Source organism: Lepisosteus platostomus, chromosome 2 (genome assembly GCF_059453375.1).
Source record: "Lepisosteus platostomus isolate fLepPlt1 chromosome 2, fLepPlt1.hap1, whole genome shotgun sequence".
Lineage (NCBI taxonomy): Eukaryota > Metazoa > Chordata > Actinopteri > Semionotiformes > Lepisosteidae > Lepisosteus > Lepisosteus platostomus.
In genome coordinates this window covers 71621678-71638425 of record NC_142612.1, presented here as the reverse complement: position 1 = coordinate 71638425, position 16748 = coordinate 71621678, and the positions used below count along the sequence as shown (strand labels likewise).

The window sequence follows — 16748 nt, the reverse complement described above, 5'->3', positions numbered from 1 at the left end:
TTTTTATTCTGGGTATTTTAAACTGTGGACCACACTGTACCAGTGGTTTGGAAGGTCAGGTCACATCAAGGTGTTTCCTGAAGGGGCTTAATTTACATGCTCACCACTAACATTAACAATTTTTTTTTTTGTAAAATGATTTCCTGTTGTCAAATTGTAACTGTGAGAACACAGTTAAATCCACATTCACAATAATGATGAATAAACGTCTTTTCACAGAGCACCTTTTAAGATTTAAGGAACAAAATATAAGGTGGTCAAGCTTTGACAGCAAAAGAAGGCAGAAATAGGTGTCCGTTGTCTTTTTCCTCAGCTATGTGTCTTTTTCTCCTGCTGGATGCTGCTCACAGGAAGACAGAATGGTTTGCGCTGGCCTTTTTTAAAACTTCTTTAAGAGAAAGGAAAACCACCCAATGTGCTGCCCTTCAAGAGGTAGTGCATCATTCATGGCCAGCGATGACAGATTTATATGAGTGGGACCTCCCCCTGTTCCTTTAAGGACCAGAAACAGATGGGGAGTGAATGGACAGTCGATGGGTCAAGAAAACACCAGGGACGTGTCTGTTTGAGGGCCGCCAGTGTGTTTCCCAGCCTGTGAAAGGGGGTCATGACTGTAACCACATGGCTTGGAGCTGGAAAGAGCCTTTCTTCCAGCTGTTACAAAGACGGAAGCCGTTTCCCATTCCGCTGTCAGCGTGCTATAAACATCTATTTGTCAAAGGCAGCTCTAAAATGTGCTTTTAACATCAAGGTTGCTGTTCACTAGGGTCCTGTTCTACAACTGCTGTCACCTTCCGTGTCTGGGGCTGTGCGTGTTCAGGGAGTGTACAGGGGTGTGTGAAAAAAGCACACCGACACGAATAAAAGTGCACAGTACTTCCGTGTCAAATGAAATCCATGTTTTGACAGTACATAATGTGCTGTTCTTTGCCCAAATCCGGCGTGAGGCATGAGGAAAATTCATCATGTTAGTTTATTAAAAACAGCAAATGTCCCTTCAAGGGAAAACAAATGTATTTTTGGTGAGTAACATTTAAGGGGTTCATTCTTAACTGGAAAGAAATTTGTTAAAGGTTCATTGTTGATGACACAGCTTAGAAATCCTGAACAAAGGGAAAAACTTCAAGGACAGAACAAAGAAATATTCATTAATAACTGACATCCAAGATGCTACATTCGTTTTTTTTAGGAATTAAAAGTAACCTTAAAAGAATCAGAAACAGGCGACGAGGCTTTATGAAATTCAGAAGGAAGATGATTAATTGGAAGAAGGCAAAACGCAGAGTTACAGCTCATTAATCTTTGCAGGAAGCCTGCTAGTTTCCAAAACTTTATGGAGAGCATATTATAAGGCCTTAGTGTTCTGGCCGTCTCAAGTCGGGATGACAGGTCTGACAGCAGTTCTTTTTCTCATTTTATTGGATTTCGGTCTTAATTCCGCATTGGAGAGCATTCATCTGACATACTGGAAAGAATGTCTGTCTGTAAAGCACTACTGCAAGTGCCATCATGTAGGATAAGGAAAGCACCATAAATGTAGTTCTATACACAATGATCTATGTAGCGTTTGCATCCACTACATACCTCTTAAAAGATGTCTGTAGTCCAAAATGTCTTATTAATTCAAATAAAGTAATTCCTAACGCAAGGAATTGTAATGGATTACTTTTTGAAAGTAACTTTCCCCAACACATTCTTAATTAATGCAATGGATAGAGACTTAAAAATCCAACACATTCATAATTTCATTGACGCGAAGCAAAAGACTTTAGCTTATTTTAAAAATTAAAAAGCTAGAAAGTCGTATTTTTTATTTATAAATTCAAGAACATTACCAAGTCACAAAATTCAAGTGGAGTGATTCATTGTTTCAGTGTAGACATTCCTATCATTCTGGCCAGTGCAGTCTTCTCTTTCCTCTCGCAACATTGTTTATACTAAAGACTGCATTTGTGTTCACATACATTTTTAATGAAATTCTTAAATTTCTCTGAAATTCCTCAGTCAAAGCAGGCAGGAACCCGAGTGCAGTTTTTCCCCTGTTAAGATGTCTAATGCACTTCTTTTTTTAATAAGTGTTGCAATCAAACTTGACTCAAAGGAGAGAAGGATAAGGGTAGCATTATACTGTAGATATAGCTACACAATAACATACCAGTTATAATAAAATATAAATAAAATACACACATTAATTAAAATATTTCCTTTCAACAGTACAAACAAAGCATTTTTGGAATAGAGGGAGCATCAGTATAAGATAAGAATAATACAGTATACATAGTAATGTAATAATATAGTATACATAGTAACTGAGTTGCACATAAGTACAGTAAGTTATTAACCTGACTGCTCCTCACCAGATAACTGGATGGCTCCAGTTGCTTATAGAACTAAAAACTCTAAAATTAGGGTAAAAGAAGCATGTACTGCATCACTAAGATGAATCATTTTGGAAAATTCCTAAAAACTCATAAAAGGACACAGAAGACATGAGACAGAAGGTGAAAGCATTCCAAAGTGCAGGCCCAGACAATGAAAACACTACATAGACCCTTCGGACTGCCACACAGACACAGACTGATAATAATTCACTCATCTTTGGACTGGGTTTGTGAAAGAGAAGATGTAAAAGAAGAAGAAGCCTGCCTTTTATCAATTCAGTGTACACTGACACCCCATATCAGCTAGTGTGGTCAGAACATGCAAACTGAACAATGCAATCTATAACCAATACAAAAGTCCTTTATAGTAATGAGATGCTCATTTCCATCCTAGGTAGACAGCATGGCAGGAAATATCGCTGTTTTTTACATCCAAAAATAAAAAGTGAAAGACTTTTGATGCACTTTCCTATTTGCAAAAAAGTAAAAGGCATAGCTTAAGCAAGAGGTCAGTCATTAACCACAGCCTCTGGATGAAGGGAGAAGACTGATCTTTCTGCTCACAGAGTAAGGGAGAGAGTTTTCCAGAGGGCTGAGGTGGTGGAGGTGAACCAGTGCAGGAAACCCAATCTGAGAACATGCAGATGACAGTACACCCCACTGCCAGTTTGTGGGTTAGGAGGATGACTTCAGTATACCATAAAGATAGCTGGTGTCGGAACGGTAAAGGATCCATTAAGCTGCATGAATGCATTGAGTGAGTGTCTCTGATTTTCAAGTTAAATGCAAAAATACCAGCTCAAAACCTTCCAATAGTCCATTTTAAATTCTCCAGAACACTATTGTTTCCAATTTCAATACACTACTTATTAAGACAGATGCCAAAGCTTTGGTTATCATACTAAGGCTCTTAATATTCTACAAATACCCAGTACCACGATGATCCCTAATGCCTAATGATGAAAGTGACACAAAACTTTTTACAGTGGTTCTTTCATTCTTACAGAAATGACTAGACTTATTAACAGGGAAGTGCAGCAATCCTAACTGAAAGTTTATAAATTGAAAAGTTCAGGTGCCTCCCACAGCGACACACTGACAAACCTAAATTCAAGAGCTTAGAAACAGAGCCAGGAGGTCGGCCAGATATTAACAAGCAAAAAAAGCTTCCAGTCTCACAACAATTTATCACTCAGCTGCTGTGTTGACTTCTGAAGATGCAGCCAGGCCTTGAGGAATGCATGAGCTTACAGAGGATCCATTTTATTCCTGTCTCTGGTGCTTAACAGCTGATAATCAATAACGGTGCTTCCAAGCAGCCTGCCTCCATCTGTGGGGAATTCTCACAGACGGAAACTGTTGACTGTCTCAGGGAATTTCATCTCTAGGGTTGGGGGGAAGGCTTTAAAATTTCAGGATACCTTGACACAAACCAGCACACCGCTTTATCCTATTTTATCAGTGATGAGCCGCTACAGGCTGTTAAGGTGTCAGGCTGAAGAAACCTTCCTTGTAAACAGTTTACACAGCACAAGGAAGGTTACACAGATTGCAAAACGTGTTTGTTCAAATGCATAGAAAGACATTAATGTTCACATTAAAGGGATTTTTTGTTTGTCCATTTAACTATCAGTAAGACAGCTTTCAAATCTGTGTCTCACCAATGTCAGAATTTACTGATATAATCCATGTGAATCAAAGGCCAGTTTATTTTTTTAAACTGACATTCAGGCAGTACTGAGAGGGGAATTCTTGGCTGTGCAAGCAATTATTTGGCACCAGGCAGAAAATTTGGAAAATCACCCCTATTAAGAACGACAGCCGATTAGTTGGTTTTGTCTTATCATGAATTACTAACAGAAATATAGACACATTGTGATTTAAGCAATAAAAAGACAAAAAATATATGACACTTGATGACTGAACTAAGGTCAGCTCATACTGATCACAGCCAGGCACAGTTTCAGCAGATGTATGTAGCATAAATGACAACATATTGTTTTTTTTGCATTTTGGACCAGTGTTAAGGGACTGAAAACTTGTATTTCAACACTTAAAAAAAAATATTCAGCACAACATACTAACAACAAGAGGTGAAAAGGGTGAGCATCCCAGTCAATCTGTACATTAAGCTTGTTAACAAAATAACAATTTTCTATTGCTTATCAGAGTCCTGGCAATCATTACAGGGAGATTAACTTCAGTAAGCCCTCTGGCCAACATCTTTCAAGCAAAATCAGTGTGAAAAATCTTGGAAACATCTGGCTAAAGGCAGTGTGGAGTAGAGGAGTTAGGGCTCTGGACTCCTGACTTCTACCTTTAATTTAAAGCCAGGCACCTTGCTCACAATTGCTTCAGCAAAACAAGCTGCAAACGTCTATAAAAACGACTATTTTTAAGCTAAGTAAGTCACTTTGGATAAAAGTGGCAGCCAAGTATATGTAACTTCTACAGACAATTCACTTAACTAAATTCAAACATGGAGCTTAACACAACCGAGCCTAGCACAACTGCTGTAATGTATTTCCCACCCCTGCAAAACAATACTGGGACATACTCTCATGAGTGTAAGGGAACACTCGAGGTTTCTAAAGGACATAGCCAGAGGAGGCACATTTTTCTCTTTGTCCTAAGAAGTGCCTGGTTTTCCAAGGTCTCGGGCTCTCAGGAGAGCTGTGCAGCGGTGAGCCCTGGTTCAGTTACTGACACCTGCGCAGGTGGGAGCTCTCTCAGCCTGTTGTGCTGACAGAATGACCCCAGGTCGCACCTCTTCTCCCTCGGTAGACACATACCAGCGGTCTTATTAAGGTCTTTGCTTTCCAACCCTCTGTTACCCCGACATGCCAAAGGGCTAACAGGACTGTTTTTTTCTTTTATCTTTTCTCCTTCTCTTCTTACTCCAAACACAAAAATGGAAAACGTACCGATGACAACCCAGTGAGGAGAATTTAATAGCCCCTGAGTTAAGACCCCCCTGCCTCCAAAGCAACGGTATCTTCCCTGTTCAGTCTTGCAGTGTGGGCAGAGCACTAAGAATTTTCTCTACGCAGCATTCACTCCTTTATAATCTCCAACAAACACAATATTAAGAAGTTGACAAATTATAAAAAAACACCATTATACGTTTATGGTATAGATTATCATTTTGCTCATCCTAGCTTTTATTTTAACTGCAAGATTATATTTTGCCTAGATTCTGTAAATTTGATTGCCTTCAGAATGAACACAGAAACACAAAAATATCTAAACCCCATTTTTTTTTCTATTCTGTGAACAGCCTCCAAAAGCAGAGGAATTCCTTATTATATTCTCAAACCACAGATCATCTTTTTGCCTAGGAGAAAATCTCAATATCTGCTCCAGCTGCTGTGTATTCTGTTAATCAGGTTTATAATTAGGGTACTGGTGTTATTTTAAAATTGCTTATTATTAAATTGCTTAGTGAAAATACAATCTCACCATACAGTTACCATTTCAAAAGACTACTCTTTCAAAGTAAATCTGTTGACTATTAAACACAATTAAAATTGTTCTGAATAATTTAATTGGTCTTAATATCAGACTTAATAATACACCTAGAACACACCAATATTTACCAATCTCTCCACTTACATGCACAGTGAAGGGGGAAGCAAGCTAGGGCATGTACAGTATTGCGTCTGGCAACCTGGGAAACTCTGAAAAAGCAGCCACCTGCTGCCTGGGTGATGTGAAGGCATCACGCAGAGGCAAACAGCAAACAGAGGCAGGAGGACAGGCGTGCTGCTGCAGACGCTCTCTAATCCAACATCAAAGCCCCACTGAGCCCGGAACACATTGCCACCTTGTGCAGGAAGGCTGCAAGGCCAGGCAAGCCCAGGAATTCCTCTGCTTTGAAGAAGACCCAAGGAAACATTCGCGCTTGTTGGTTTTTCTTTAAGCTTTGTTGCTTTTTTTTAATTAGAATACTATGAAAACCTAAAAAAATGGAGGAAGTTAAATAAGCTTTTCAAACATCAGTTGACAGCTGATATGCCTTTGTTTGCTTTGGCAGTGTCTGAGGTACCAAGAAGCCCTTTTGACTGCAGGAAGGACACAGTCTGCTTTTATGTCAGGTAATATACAGACAGGATTGCCGCACTGCACACACAGAATGACTGAGGAGACTGAGCAGTGTGTTCCCTTCCCATATATGGCATTGTACCGAAAAAATATTACTGATGCAGGTAAATGGTTAAACCAGGGTGCGGCACCTGTGTTCAACATAGAAATACCACCGCTGTCAAATTAAATTACCTCAAATGAACTTAGAAATATGGAACTTAATACTTAAAAAACTATCTGGAACAGCATGCCTTTCATTTGTTCATATACGATACTGATTTTTTTTTCTGTTGTAGACTGTGTTAAAGTACAGGTAGATTGTTAGCAACAGACCTTGATATGCATACACAAGTATATTTCAGCAATACACAAGCAGAAAAGAGCTTCAACAAGGCTTATTCTTCAGTTTTAAAACAAATTCATTACTTTTTTAAAACAATCACCTCCTCCGAACAAAAACATCTGAAAAGCCAAGCTTTAGAAATGTCATGGTCATGGCTTGTACTCACAAAAAAAGAGCCAATCACCACTTCTCACAAATTACACACTTATGTCTAACATCTAATCTAATTACATCTGGTGCATCCTCATCAGTGTTTTATTAAGGTTGTTTTAACAGGTCAACACAAGAAAGAATCAAAAATAAAACTCCTTCCAAGAGTTAAATGTGACCCGCTCTTCCCGTTATAAAGTTTTTCACAGTTCAAAGACAAAGTTTTCGACTTTAGGAAAATGTATTATTCTAAATACCCTGATTTTAAAAAGCCGTATCTGTAACAGCAAAAAAAAAAGTGTTGGTCCTGGCTCTTTCAAAGCTCCCTTTCTGAAACTGACAGGAAGATGAACAACTTATCGTTGAGAACAGCCCAAACAACGCTTTCTAATGCCACAGTTACTCATGCATCCCCCTTCTTTATTTTTTTCTCTACTTTCTCAACTCTGATGCTGCTGTTTGCAAAGCCTCCGTAGCGGGAGAATAAGCCATGCAAGTGCAGCGTCTTTTCTAGCAGCGCATCGCCTCTCGGGGAACATGTGGAGGAAACACGGTTTCTCAACAACATGAAGGGCAGCCACTGGACAACTGGGATTTCTTATTTTACAACAACAAATCACACCAGGGCAGCAGAGCTCCCCACGCTACTGATTATTATTTACAGCTAAGCACTTAGCAGTGCTCAGATTCAATATCATGGCTCCTCTCAAAATGCTTAATTTGTTCCTTCAAGCCACGTTCCCAGTGTCACTTGTTTTTCTAACACCAATTATCAGCTGCACAGTATTTGTATGGGTCTTGTTAAAGGCCTGTATATCCCGTTAAAATCAAATCAACGCGAAGAAGGGAAAAACCTTCTGGATGATTTTTTGGTTCTGGAGGACATTTTTAAACTTCAAATTAGTAACACCACTAACAAAGGAATCCTTGTGAAAGGATCTTCATTACCACTCATTCCGTCTGGACAGCAAGTGTACACAACAGCGAGCTGATTTAATATCTGTGAGTCACCCAACTGTCCTCCTCCTTCATCAGAGGAAATTCCGTCTTTCAACAAGACTATATCCTACGCACTTTCCCGAAATAAATCATTCCAAGTGTTGTGTCCCCTTTTTTTGTACTTTGCACGTGATTTATTAATTAAAGCAAAAGGTGTGTGCAAGCAACAAAAAGCACCCCATCTAGGGAGGGCTATTCTCATTTAAAACAATTTTGCAAACTGTAGCATTGCTTTTCTTACTGGTTATATGGCCTCTGACACCAAAGAGATGTTCAACATGAAACACCCTGCTTCCTCAATTAAAAGAATGAGTTAATATCTTACTTTCTTGCCATGAGCAAAACCCTGACAGCAATATAGCGTCTCAAAGTGCTGCAACACAACATTCATAAAAACCTAGATCATGATATTTGCCTTTGGCGTGTGTTTGTTTTTTTAACAACAGCAGTGCCAGTGTGTACGTTTCATGTTTCACAGGCAATTCCTTCTGCAACAGTTAAATTCGACAGTTGCAAAATTACGTTAGAAGTTAACAATGGTCAGACAATACTTGATGGCCTCAGACAATACTTGATGCAAAGGAAGGCCAGTTGTGATTTTTGTACATGACCTACTGTGTTGCTAGCAAGATTTTTTTAATTACAAAGAATTTTTAGCTCTCAATAGACACATTTCAACTTAGACCAAGTTCACAGAACGTCATGTCTAAGGAAAGGAAGGCAAATAGGGAGTCTTCATCTGAAAGAATACTCCAATTTAGGTGGCAGTCGTGCACAGTGAACTACTGTTATCAGTTTACTGAAGAACAGCAGAGGCACAAGTCTAGACTTGTCTACCACACTCACAGATTGCACAGATTGTCCTATTAATTTATGGCCCGTTTAACACAATATACAGGGATCCTGATGTGACATGCAGAGCAATTCTAAAGACCACTCTTCTTTCACATTAATTGTAAATTAAAATTAAATCCAGACAGGAGAGAAGAAACTTTGCAGAGAGGAAAATTCATTTGTTCTGTTCCTTGATACAACATACAATAAAAAGGCAATAATTCACTGCCACAATATGACTGACTCACTGTACCAAACTGATCCCATGTTTTTTAAAGATTCCCCCTGAAATTTACTTTTTTACTGTCATTGTAATATTTCAGATTTCTGAACTTCTCCTTGTTACCTCCTCTTTTTCATAGTAGGATTAAGTCTCTAAAATCTGGGGTTTAACCTGATTCTAGTATTCAAAGTATTGCTAAGTCAAAAGCCTCTAATTTTAGCTATAAAGTTAAATTTGACAGAAAGAAAACAATATTAAAATCTGCAGTATATTGTAAGACATTTTTCAAACACAAATATATGAAAGTCAGTCTTACATAATTATTTCTAAAGTATTTTTCTGTATTAACTGTATTAAAAAATGAACAATGCCGTATCTACTGCAAACTCTATTCATCTTTGGATATATTAGATTAGAGTACGCTAATACCATACAAATAATACAGCTTTGGCTTCTCTAAACAAAAATACCACAATGGTTACAGATTTTGTTTATAGTGACTAACAGCGCTCCCTTCTGGCCAAAAAACAATGCAGCACCTTATGCCAGAGAGGAGCACCTTGTGAGCAGGAAGAGGTTTAGATTATTTTTTTAGATTGTCTGGTTCAACACCAGTGAAAAGGAGTGCCACCCATAACCTAAAAAGGACATGTTTCTAGAGTGTAGGCTGTATATGTGCAGAGGTCCAAGCGTGTGAAACCAAAAAACCTTCTGTGAAGCACATTCAAAACATACCAGCCAATGGATTCTTAGTTAGACTTTATGACGCGATGACGCAACAAGTAGTGGTACACCTAATAACAGAACCTCATTTTTCCTGTGCACGTTACAGCTTTCAACACGTTGCTTGGCTGCCAAAATCAGTTTGTCTCAACACAGTCAGTTGCCAGGTCACAGGCAGCTGCAGCCTCAGGTCATAAAGCAGAAGGCTTGTTTACCTGTTTACCAGCCAAGTGCTTCCTGACGCTTCCTGACACCAGCTCCTCCAGAAGGCCACCCCAAGGTAACAAAGGAAAGCAATGTGTACTCACTGAGGTCCTCTGCTAGCTGCACCCTCCTGCCCGTTATCAGCTGAACCTTCTTCTCGTTGTTCTCCCCCAAGTCCTCCAGCACCTCCTTCACGTTCTTCTCCAGGCGGCGGACTGAGGAAACAGAATAGTGGCAGCTGAGAAGAGACATGTTCATCACCCAGAGGTGCTGAGAACTCAAGAGAGGGCTGCTTTGGTCTTAGGGTCACATTTTGGTGTGAAAGGGTAAGACACCACAAGCATCAGAACAAGAAGGAAGCAGCCAATCACTGTGATACATTGTTAAGAACAGGAGTCTCTTCAGCTTCACAAAGAACAAAAACAGCATAAATATGAATCAGTGCATCCGTGTTAAATGGTCTTGAGTGTAATATGTACTAAATCACCAGGTGTCGGGCTTTCTGAGGTTTCTACTCATGATAAAACCTGTGGGAGAATTAAATGAGCTATAAATAAAAAGCTCGCTTTACTTGAATAGTGTTTTAAGAACATATCCAGACATTGAGCATGAAAAAATAAAAATTTAAAATGTCTTCCTCCTTAACTTCCACAGAATGCAACATAACTTTTTAATTTAATATCCATTTTCCAAATAATCTTCAGCCCACTGACTGGATTAAAATAAAGTGGATATGTCCAAGAGTTTAAAATTGGCCTTTTGGCACAGCTGGCCTTGGCATAAAACCTCCAGCTCCTGGAAAAAAGGCCCAGGAACAATTCAGATGAACAAATCTTTCAGAGACACGGTTACGTTTTTTTTACCCTAACTAAAACACTGCGCACTCCACCTTTCAGTGCTTCATAATAACACTTGAAAAATACTTTACAAAGAGTATAGATGTGTGTAGGCTATGCATGTGCAAACCTGAGCACATCTCATTTCTGACAGCGCGCTACCTCAGTTTAACCCAGCTTTCATTAAGCAAGGATGAAGTCGTCTCAGTGTACCTTCAGTGTTTGTAAGCTGCTGTCTGAGTGTGTTTGCTGTAATTCCAAGCATTCTCTGGATCCGCCAGAACAGGACCACATCATTGCACTCCAGCTGCAACAAACACAGGAAAGATTTATTGTTTTGGGTTGGCAGGGGTTTCAGCTGTTTTTTCCCCCCATCGTCTTGTTGGGGCAAAAGTGCTTTTCTCTCTTCCTGCAAAGAGAATTATTTGTGTCTATCTGGCCGTGTTGGTGGATTGTTTCTGCTGGTAGGGCTTTTATTTTTTTCTTCTCCTATTTTTCATTTTATATTTTCACCTTTTATAACTGGAATTATTTTGTGCTATGTCTGGAAACAAAGGTGTACATATCCAATTTAAAATAGACATTTTGCAGATTCACTTAAAAGTAATCTGAATATTTATCCAAACTGTATAATATCTTTAAGAAATTTTCACAGGTTTACCAGTTCTCTTTTAATTAATTTCAGGATTTAAGATAGCATTATATTGGCAAAACTGAGTGTGAAATTCCTCACACGTGTGAAAGCTGATAAGCAACTCTGAAACTGTCCACACTGTCCTAAGAGCATATCCTTGTATTTTATAAAATAGTAATAAAACAAAGCATGAGACACTGAGACCATATTATAAAGCTTTCCTTGACCATTCAAATCTAGCACATACAGCACATAGGTAAGCATAAAGTGCATACTAAATACAGCGTGCTTGGTTCTTCTATCTTTTACATCTTTTGTTTAGTCTTATCTTTTATTCCACTTCATGAATATGGCTTTGGACTGTTTTTTTTAAATAATAACATTTACATTTTTTAATGGAGAAATATACAGTAATATGCACGTGTCTTTGAGTTGAATTTTAATAATTTCATAGAATGGTTGAGTAGAATAGATTAAATTTAAAGATCAAAACCACCAGCTGCATCTGGTTTAATTATCTACAGTAGTTGTTCTAAAAGTCCATCCAACTGAAGTCCCATAAGGCTAACATGAACACAGCAATTAAAGCACTGAAATGACCAAGAGACTCAAAAAAATAAAATATAACTGGACAGAAAAAATGGATCAATTATTGACTTCCAAACCTCAGAGTCCTCAAAGTGGCGCTGATAGTAGTAGAATCCTCTTCGACAGAGGTTGCAGTGAGACAGTGCTTTGTGCAGGAAGTGGCGTCGATACAGCTGGTGCCATGTGTCCTTTATCTGGAGAAAACAAGACAAAGAGATGACATAAAACTCTAGGAGAGGAAAAACGACAAAATAGCAAAGATGTATTTCATGTACATACAACTATGAAAAGGTATTAATGGATTTTCTAACAGATTAATTAACTGAAAGTCTTTTGGAAACAAGCCATAATTCTAACAAGTTCACTAGTGCTTGATTTTACTTGATTAGCGTGGTCAGTGGATTTTGATCTATTATTATCTCACTTGCAATGACAATCTGCAACTATTTGAACAGTAAATATATATTTATATCTCTTCATAATTCCAGATTACAAACAGACAATACTAACACATACATCTGCAAAACAATATTAAAACAATGAATTTGTTTAACTTGGCAAATAATGTCTTCAAGCTTCTGGTAAATCAGAAACCATAAGTACGTATCTAGAGGCATTATAAATGCAATAAACAATACTCATTTGAAGAATTAGTATAAATTGCAAAACGCTATAGGAAGTGTTTTGGAGACAAACAACAAGATCTAAAACATACAAGAAATAAGATGACAAGAATGATACTACATCCAACCAGCACATTCTTGAACTCAGTAACATTTGAATTAGCCCAACAACACTTATACAGTATGTCAGTGTCTGGTTGGTCTAAGTATTGATACTCACCAAAATGGGGTCCACCTCCACCCCTCTGGCTTCCAGGTTTTTCCGCACTGTAGTGACCTCATCGTTGGCCAGATACGCTGTATGGTCCTCATTCACCTTCAGTAGCCTCTCCAGCTCATTTCTGGTTTCACTGCGAACGTGCTGCAAGTGGATCCAACAAAAACATTTTTAAGTCGTAGTCTGGCAATGGATTCGACCTCGTCCTATGAACCCTGAGCCACGATGGCACAGGTGAGAAGTCTGAACACCTTATTGTGAAACCTTCATTGTGACACCAACAACAAGAGAGTGATGGGCCTCTTGCTAATAATATGGCCAGGTCACAGGTGGTCAAGCCAATTCAAGCCCAGTGAATGCTGGGAGTACCCAGCTATTTGTGACCACGGGGGAAAGCCTGGTCATAGCTGGTGAAAGACATAGCCCAGAAATGAAGCACAGATATATAGACTATTCATCTCAACATGTACTTTCAGCTATTGAGGAGCTGAAATAGTACGCAGAGTACAAGCTGACTCACTTGTACTTTGAATTCTGAATAATTTACTGCCAAAAAGTAAATGCCTTTACCAAGATTTGTATCACCATTTTTATCACCATACAGTCACATATTTTCAAGAAGTTAAAAGTAAAGAGGGATGCAAAATATACAGAACTGAATTGCAGACAAGTTAAGTTTCTATTGCCATGATTTGGGAAGAGTTTTACAAGATCCAACAGATAAAAGGCAATGCTCCTACATGTTAACTGTATATAGTGGTTAACATTTTACAGATGAAATAAAAAAATGGAAGTCTGCACCCATCAGAAAGTGCAAAAAATGTTTACCGTCAAAAATGGAAAAGAGATGTTCTGTTGAATGTATTACAACAAGGCAAACATTCAAATTGATGTCATGTAGTTTGCAATTTTGCGGAAGTAAAAACCCTGGCTTTTTTCATGTAACAGCTGGATAAGATCCTTGAATCAATTAGCTACTGAACACCAACCAAGCTAGATGGATAAGATAGATTTTATATTCTTCTGTCCAGAATTCCACAAGAATGATCTTACTGTGGCTCTGATAACTCAGGTGGTTCACATCAACAGAAAACTAGAACTTGACTTAACTAACAAGGCATCTTAGCATTTCAATTTCAGAAAGAACACGCAATTTAATACTGATCAAAACTCATGGGACCTGGCAAAAAAGGATATAAGACGTTCAGGTAAGAAGCTGCATTAGCATATGCAGGCTGCAAAGGAACAAGAAAAGGTTTATTAAATGCTGAAACTGAAGAAGGCTCACACACCTGAAGAAGGCTCCCAGCCGAAATGCTGTGTTTTTCTTCTCTTTTCAGCACGGAATAAACCTTTACTTGTTCCAAAATAGGTACTGACCTGTTCTGGTGTGCGATTCTGCCAGTACAGCCATCTCTGCTTCCAGTCTGGACCCACCATATCTTTGATTACAGATTCAGCTACAAGACAAAAAGAAGATAACAAATAAAACACATTTTAATTCACAATAAAAGCTGAAGGACCCCCCATTAAATCTGCTGACAATGAGATCTGGAATAGCCGACTGTGTGTTTTTTATGTCTTGCGGCCCAGCTATGAACTCCGTGACCTCACACAGAGGAGGATGAGGCAGTGTAGCAGACTCCTCCAAACCGCCCCCTCCTTCAAGCCACTCGTCTTTTAACTCACCATAGCCTACGTAGCCCAGTGTAAGACATGCAGGGCCATCACTGACTGCACTGCAAGCTCGCCAAGCTCTGACCGATGGATCCCAACCCATTCGTGCTTGAGGAATCCCAGTCACTGTCAGATGGTGGCTTTTCACAGGTTCAAACCCCTGGCATCTTGATCATAGCTCTCAGCCTGAGCTCAGGTAAGCGGCTTTACTGATAACGTCTCTCTTTAATAGTTAGCAGTAAATTGCAAGTGTATTAGCAAGTCATTACTTCCATACGTAAATGTTGTATTTACACATGTTTTAGTGTTAACTTGTTTTTTTTAATCCCTTATAAAGTCTGACAGGAAACCCTGAACTAAAGTGCTGCTGTCTTTATTAAAACATACTGTCATTAAGACGAGACTGAAGAGTCTCTTCCATGAACTGTATTGCTGCATCCCACTGTGGTTTGTCAGTTATGGACCGGTCTTCCAAAGCGTTGTGTTGGATAACTCTCTGCAAGGCACAAAGCACAGTCACATTTATTTTTAATGAATAGGAAATCACAACAAAGAGAACTACAAGGTTCACCTCAGCAGGCTGAAAACATAAAACTAGTATTAATTCCAGTCCAGCAGCTCACTAGTCTTACACACATGACACAACACGTGTCGGAAGACAGGCGTTATTTTACCAGACTATCCTCGGCTCGCTCATTCCACTTGTGCCGCTTAATGCTCTCGTCTTTGACAGCCTCCTTGAGCTTGTCGAAAATGTCATCCTGATCTTTGCCTTTGTACTCGCTCATGAAGCGGGCAAACTCTTCCTGAAGGGTCTCCCAGGCCACCTGCAGAAACAACAGAGAAAGTCACGGAACTAGATATTGACACAGTGCTTACTCTGCCAAACCTGAAGCCACAGATAGATACAAGAGCTGCCTTTCCTTTAAAATAAGATTCTGAGATTCTAAATTAAACAAAATATGTATTCTGAAATAACTGTACAAGACAGAGCAAACAAACTAATTGGAAACTGTATAATGCAGTAACTTGTACTTGAATTTAGTTTTAGTTTGGTTAGTTTATCATACACTGATACTTTGGAAACTAGGATCCTTTTTATGTGTGTCAATCCTAACACAAGGCCATGTTTGCATGAAGAAATGTGAAAGGTACAAGGTTATCGCTTTCTACTGCTGAGAAAAAAAAAAGAAGTCAGCTAGCCAGTCAGTAGTTTGGGAGGAGCAATGTTTTTCAAAATATTTACTTTCAATTGGCTCTTTTCCATCTAAGAAGCATCTGAATTCCAGAGAGGTATCATATTTAGCTTTTGCTCAGCAATTAACCTAGAATGACCCTTGTCCACAAAAAACAAGTGCCACAAAATCTGACCAAGCCAAGAGTAATTCTGGGAGTGCAAAGCTTAGTCACCCGTCGAATGTTGAGAAAGAATGCCACTGTAAACCGTAATCTTAACATAGTACACAGCACAACCTTTGTTTTTTAAATTGCCACATCTTATTTTAACTAATCACTATGTCTCATTCTCCATTTTCTACCCATCTCTAAGAGTCTGGGACTGTCTTCTATGAAAGTGCTGTTACCTCCAATGCCTTATGTGGCAGCTGCTTGTCAGTCCACTGCTTGAGTTTGATGTCAACAGTGGTGTTGAAGGTGCCAGAGTTCACGGTCTGGGCAGCTGGTAGGTAGATGTTCTCAATGACGTGAGTGGACACCCTTTCCCACAACTTCTTCTGAAGAATCGCTTCCCTAGAGTTAAAAATACAACAGGGTTGCTCATTTATCATGGGATGATGCTCATATTTCATTGTTTCAAAGGGCCTTGTTCTGCTCCTTCTTATCAATATACACATCTCCGATACAGCCAACTAAAAACAGCACTCAGAGCTGGCACACAATAGCTCACAACAAGCAATTTATCATCTTATTGATCAGGTTACATTGATAAATCTCATGCAAGCTCACTTAACCACCAGGCAGCTTTGTTTGGTTATGATAATTATTTTTTTATTACACAATTCTTTCAAATACTAAACTCTACTGTTCTACATATTTTATTTCACATTCTAAAATAAATACATATTCAACATCATATATAAAAAATTTATCTCAGTTAAAGTACTCTGAAATTATGCATATAAAACTGGCTGATCAAGTAAAAAACACACTTGGACTACACTATTTACATTACACAATCAATCAAAACAACACGCTTGTAAGAAGAGAACATGCT

The 16748-nt window shown here is 38.8% G+C and overlaps 1 protein-coding gene across 4 annotated transcripts in view; it reads right to left on the bottom strand.

Annotated features, from left to right (window-relative positions):
• opa1 (OPA1 mitochondrial dynamin like GTPase) overlaps positions 1-16748 on the bottom strand; it is a 46059-nt gene that overhangs the window by 8585 nt on the left and 20726 nt on the right. For all 4 annotated transcript variants that reach the window (XM_088616685.1, XM_088616688.1, XM_088616687.1 and 1 more), the window contains 8 exons: positions 16099-16264; positions 15190-15342; positions 14903-15011; positions 14219-14298; positions 12842-12982; positions 12076-12192; positions 10990-11083; positions 10045-10155 (listed from right to left, as the gene is read on the bottom strand). In XM_088616685.1, coding sequence (XP_088472811.1) covers positions 10045-10155; positions 10990-11083; positions 12076-12192; positions 12842-12982; positions 14219-14298; positions 14903-15011; positions 15190-15342; positions 16099-16264 — 971 coding nt within the window. The remainder of the gene's footprint in view (positions 1-10044; positions 10156-10989; positions 11084-12075; positions 12193-12841; positions 12983-14218; positions 14299-14902; positions 15012-15189; positions 15343-16098; positions 16265-16748) is intronic.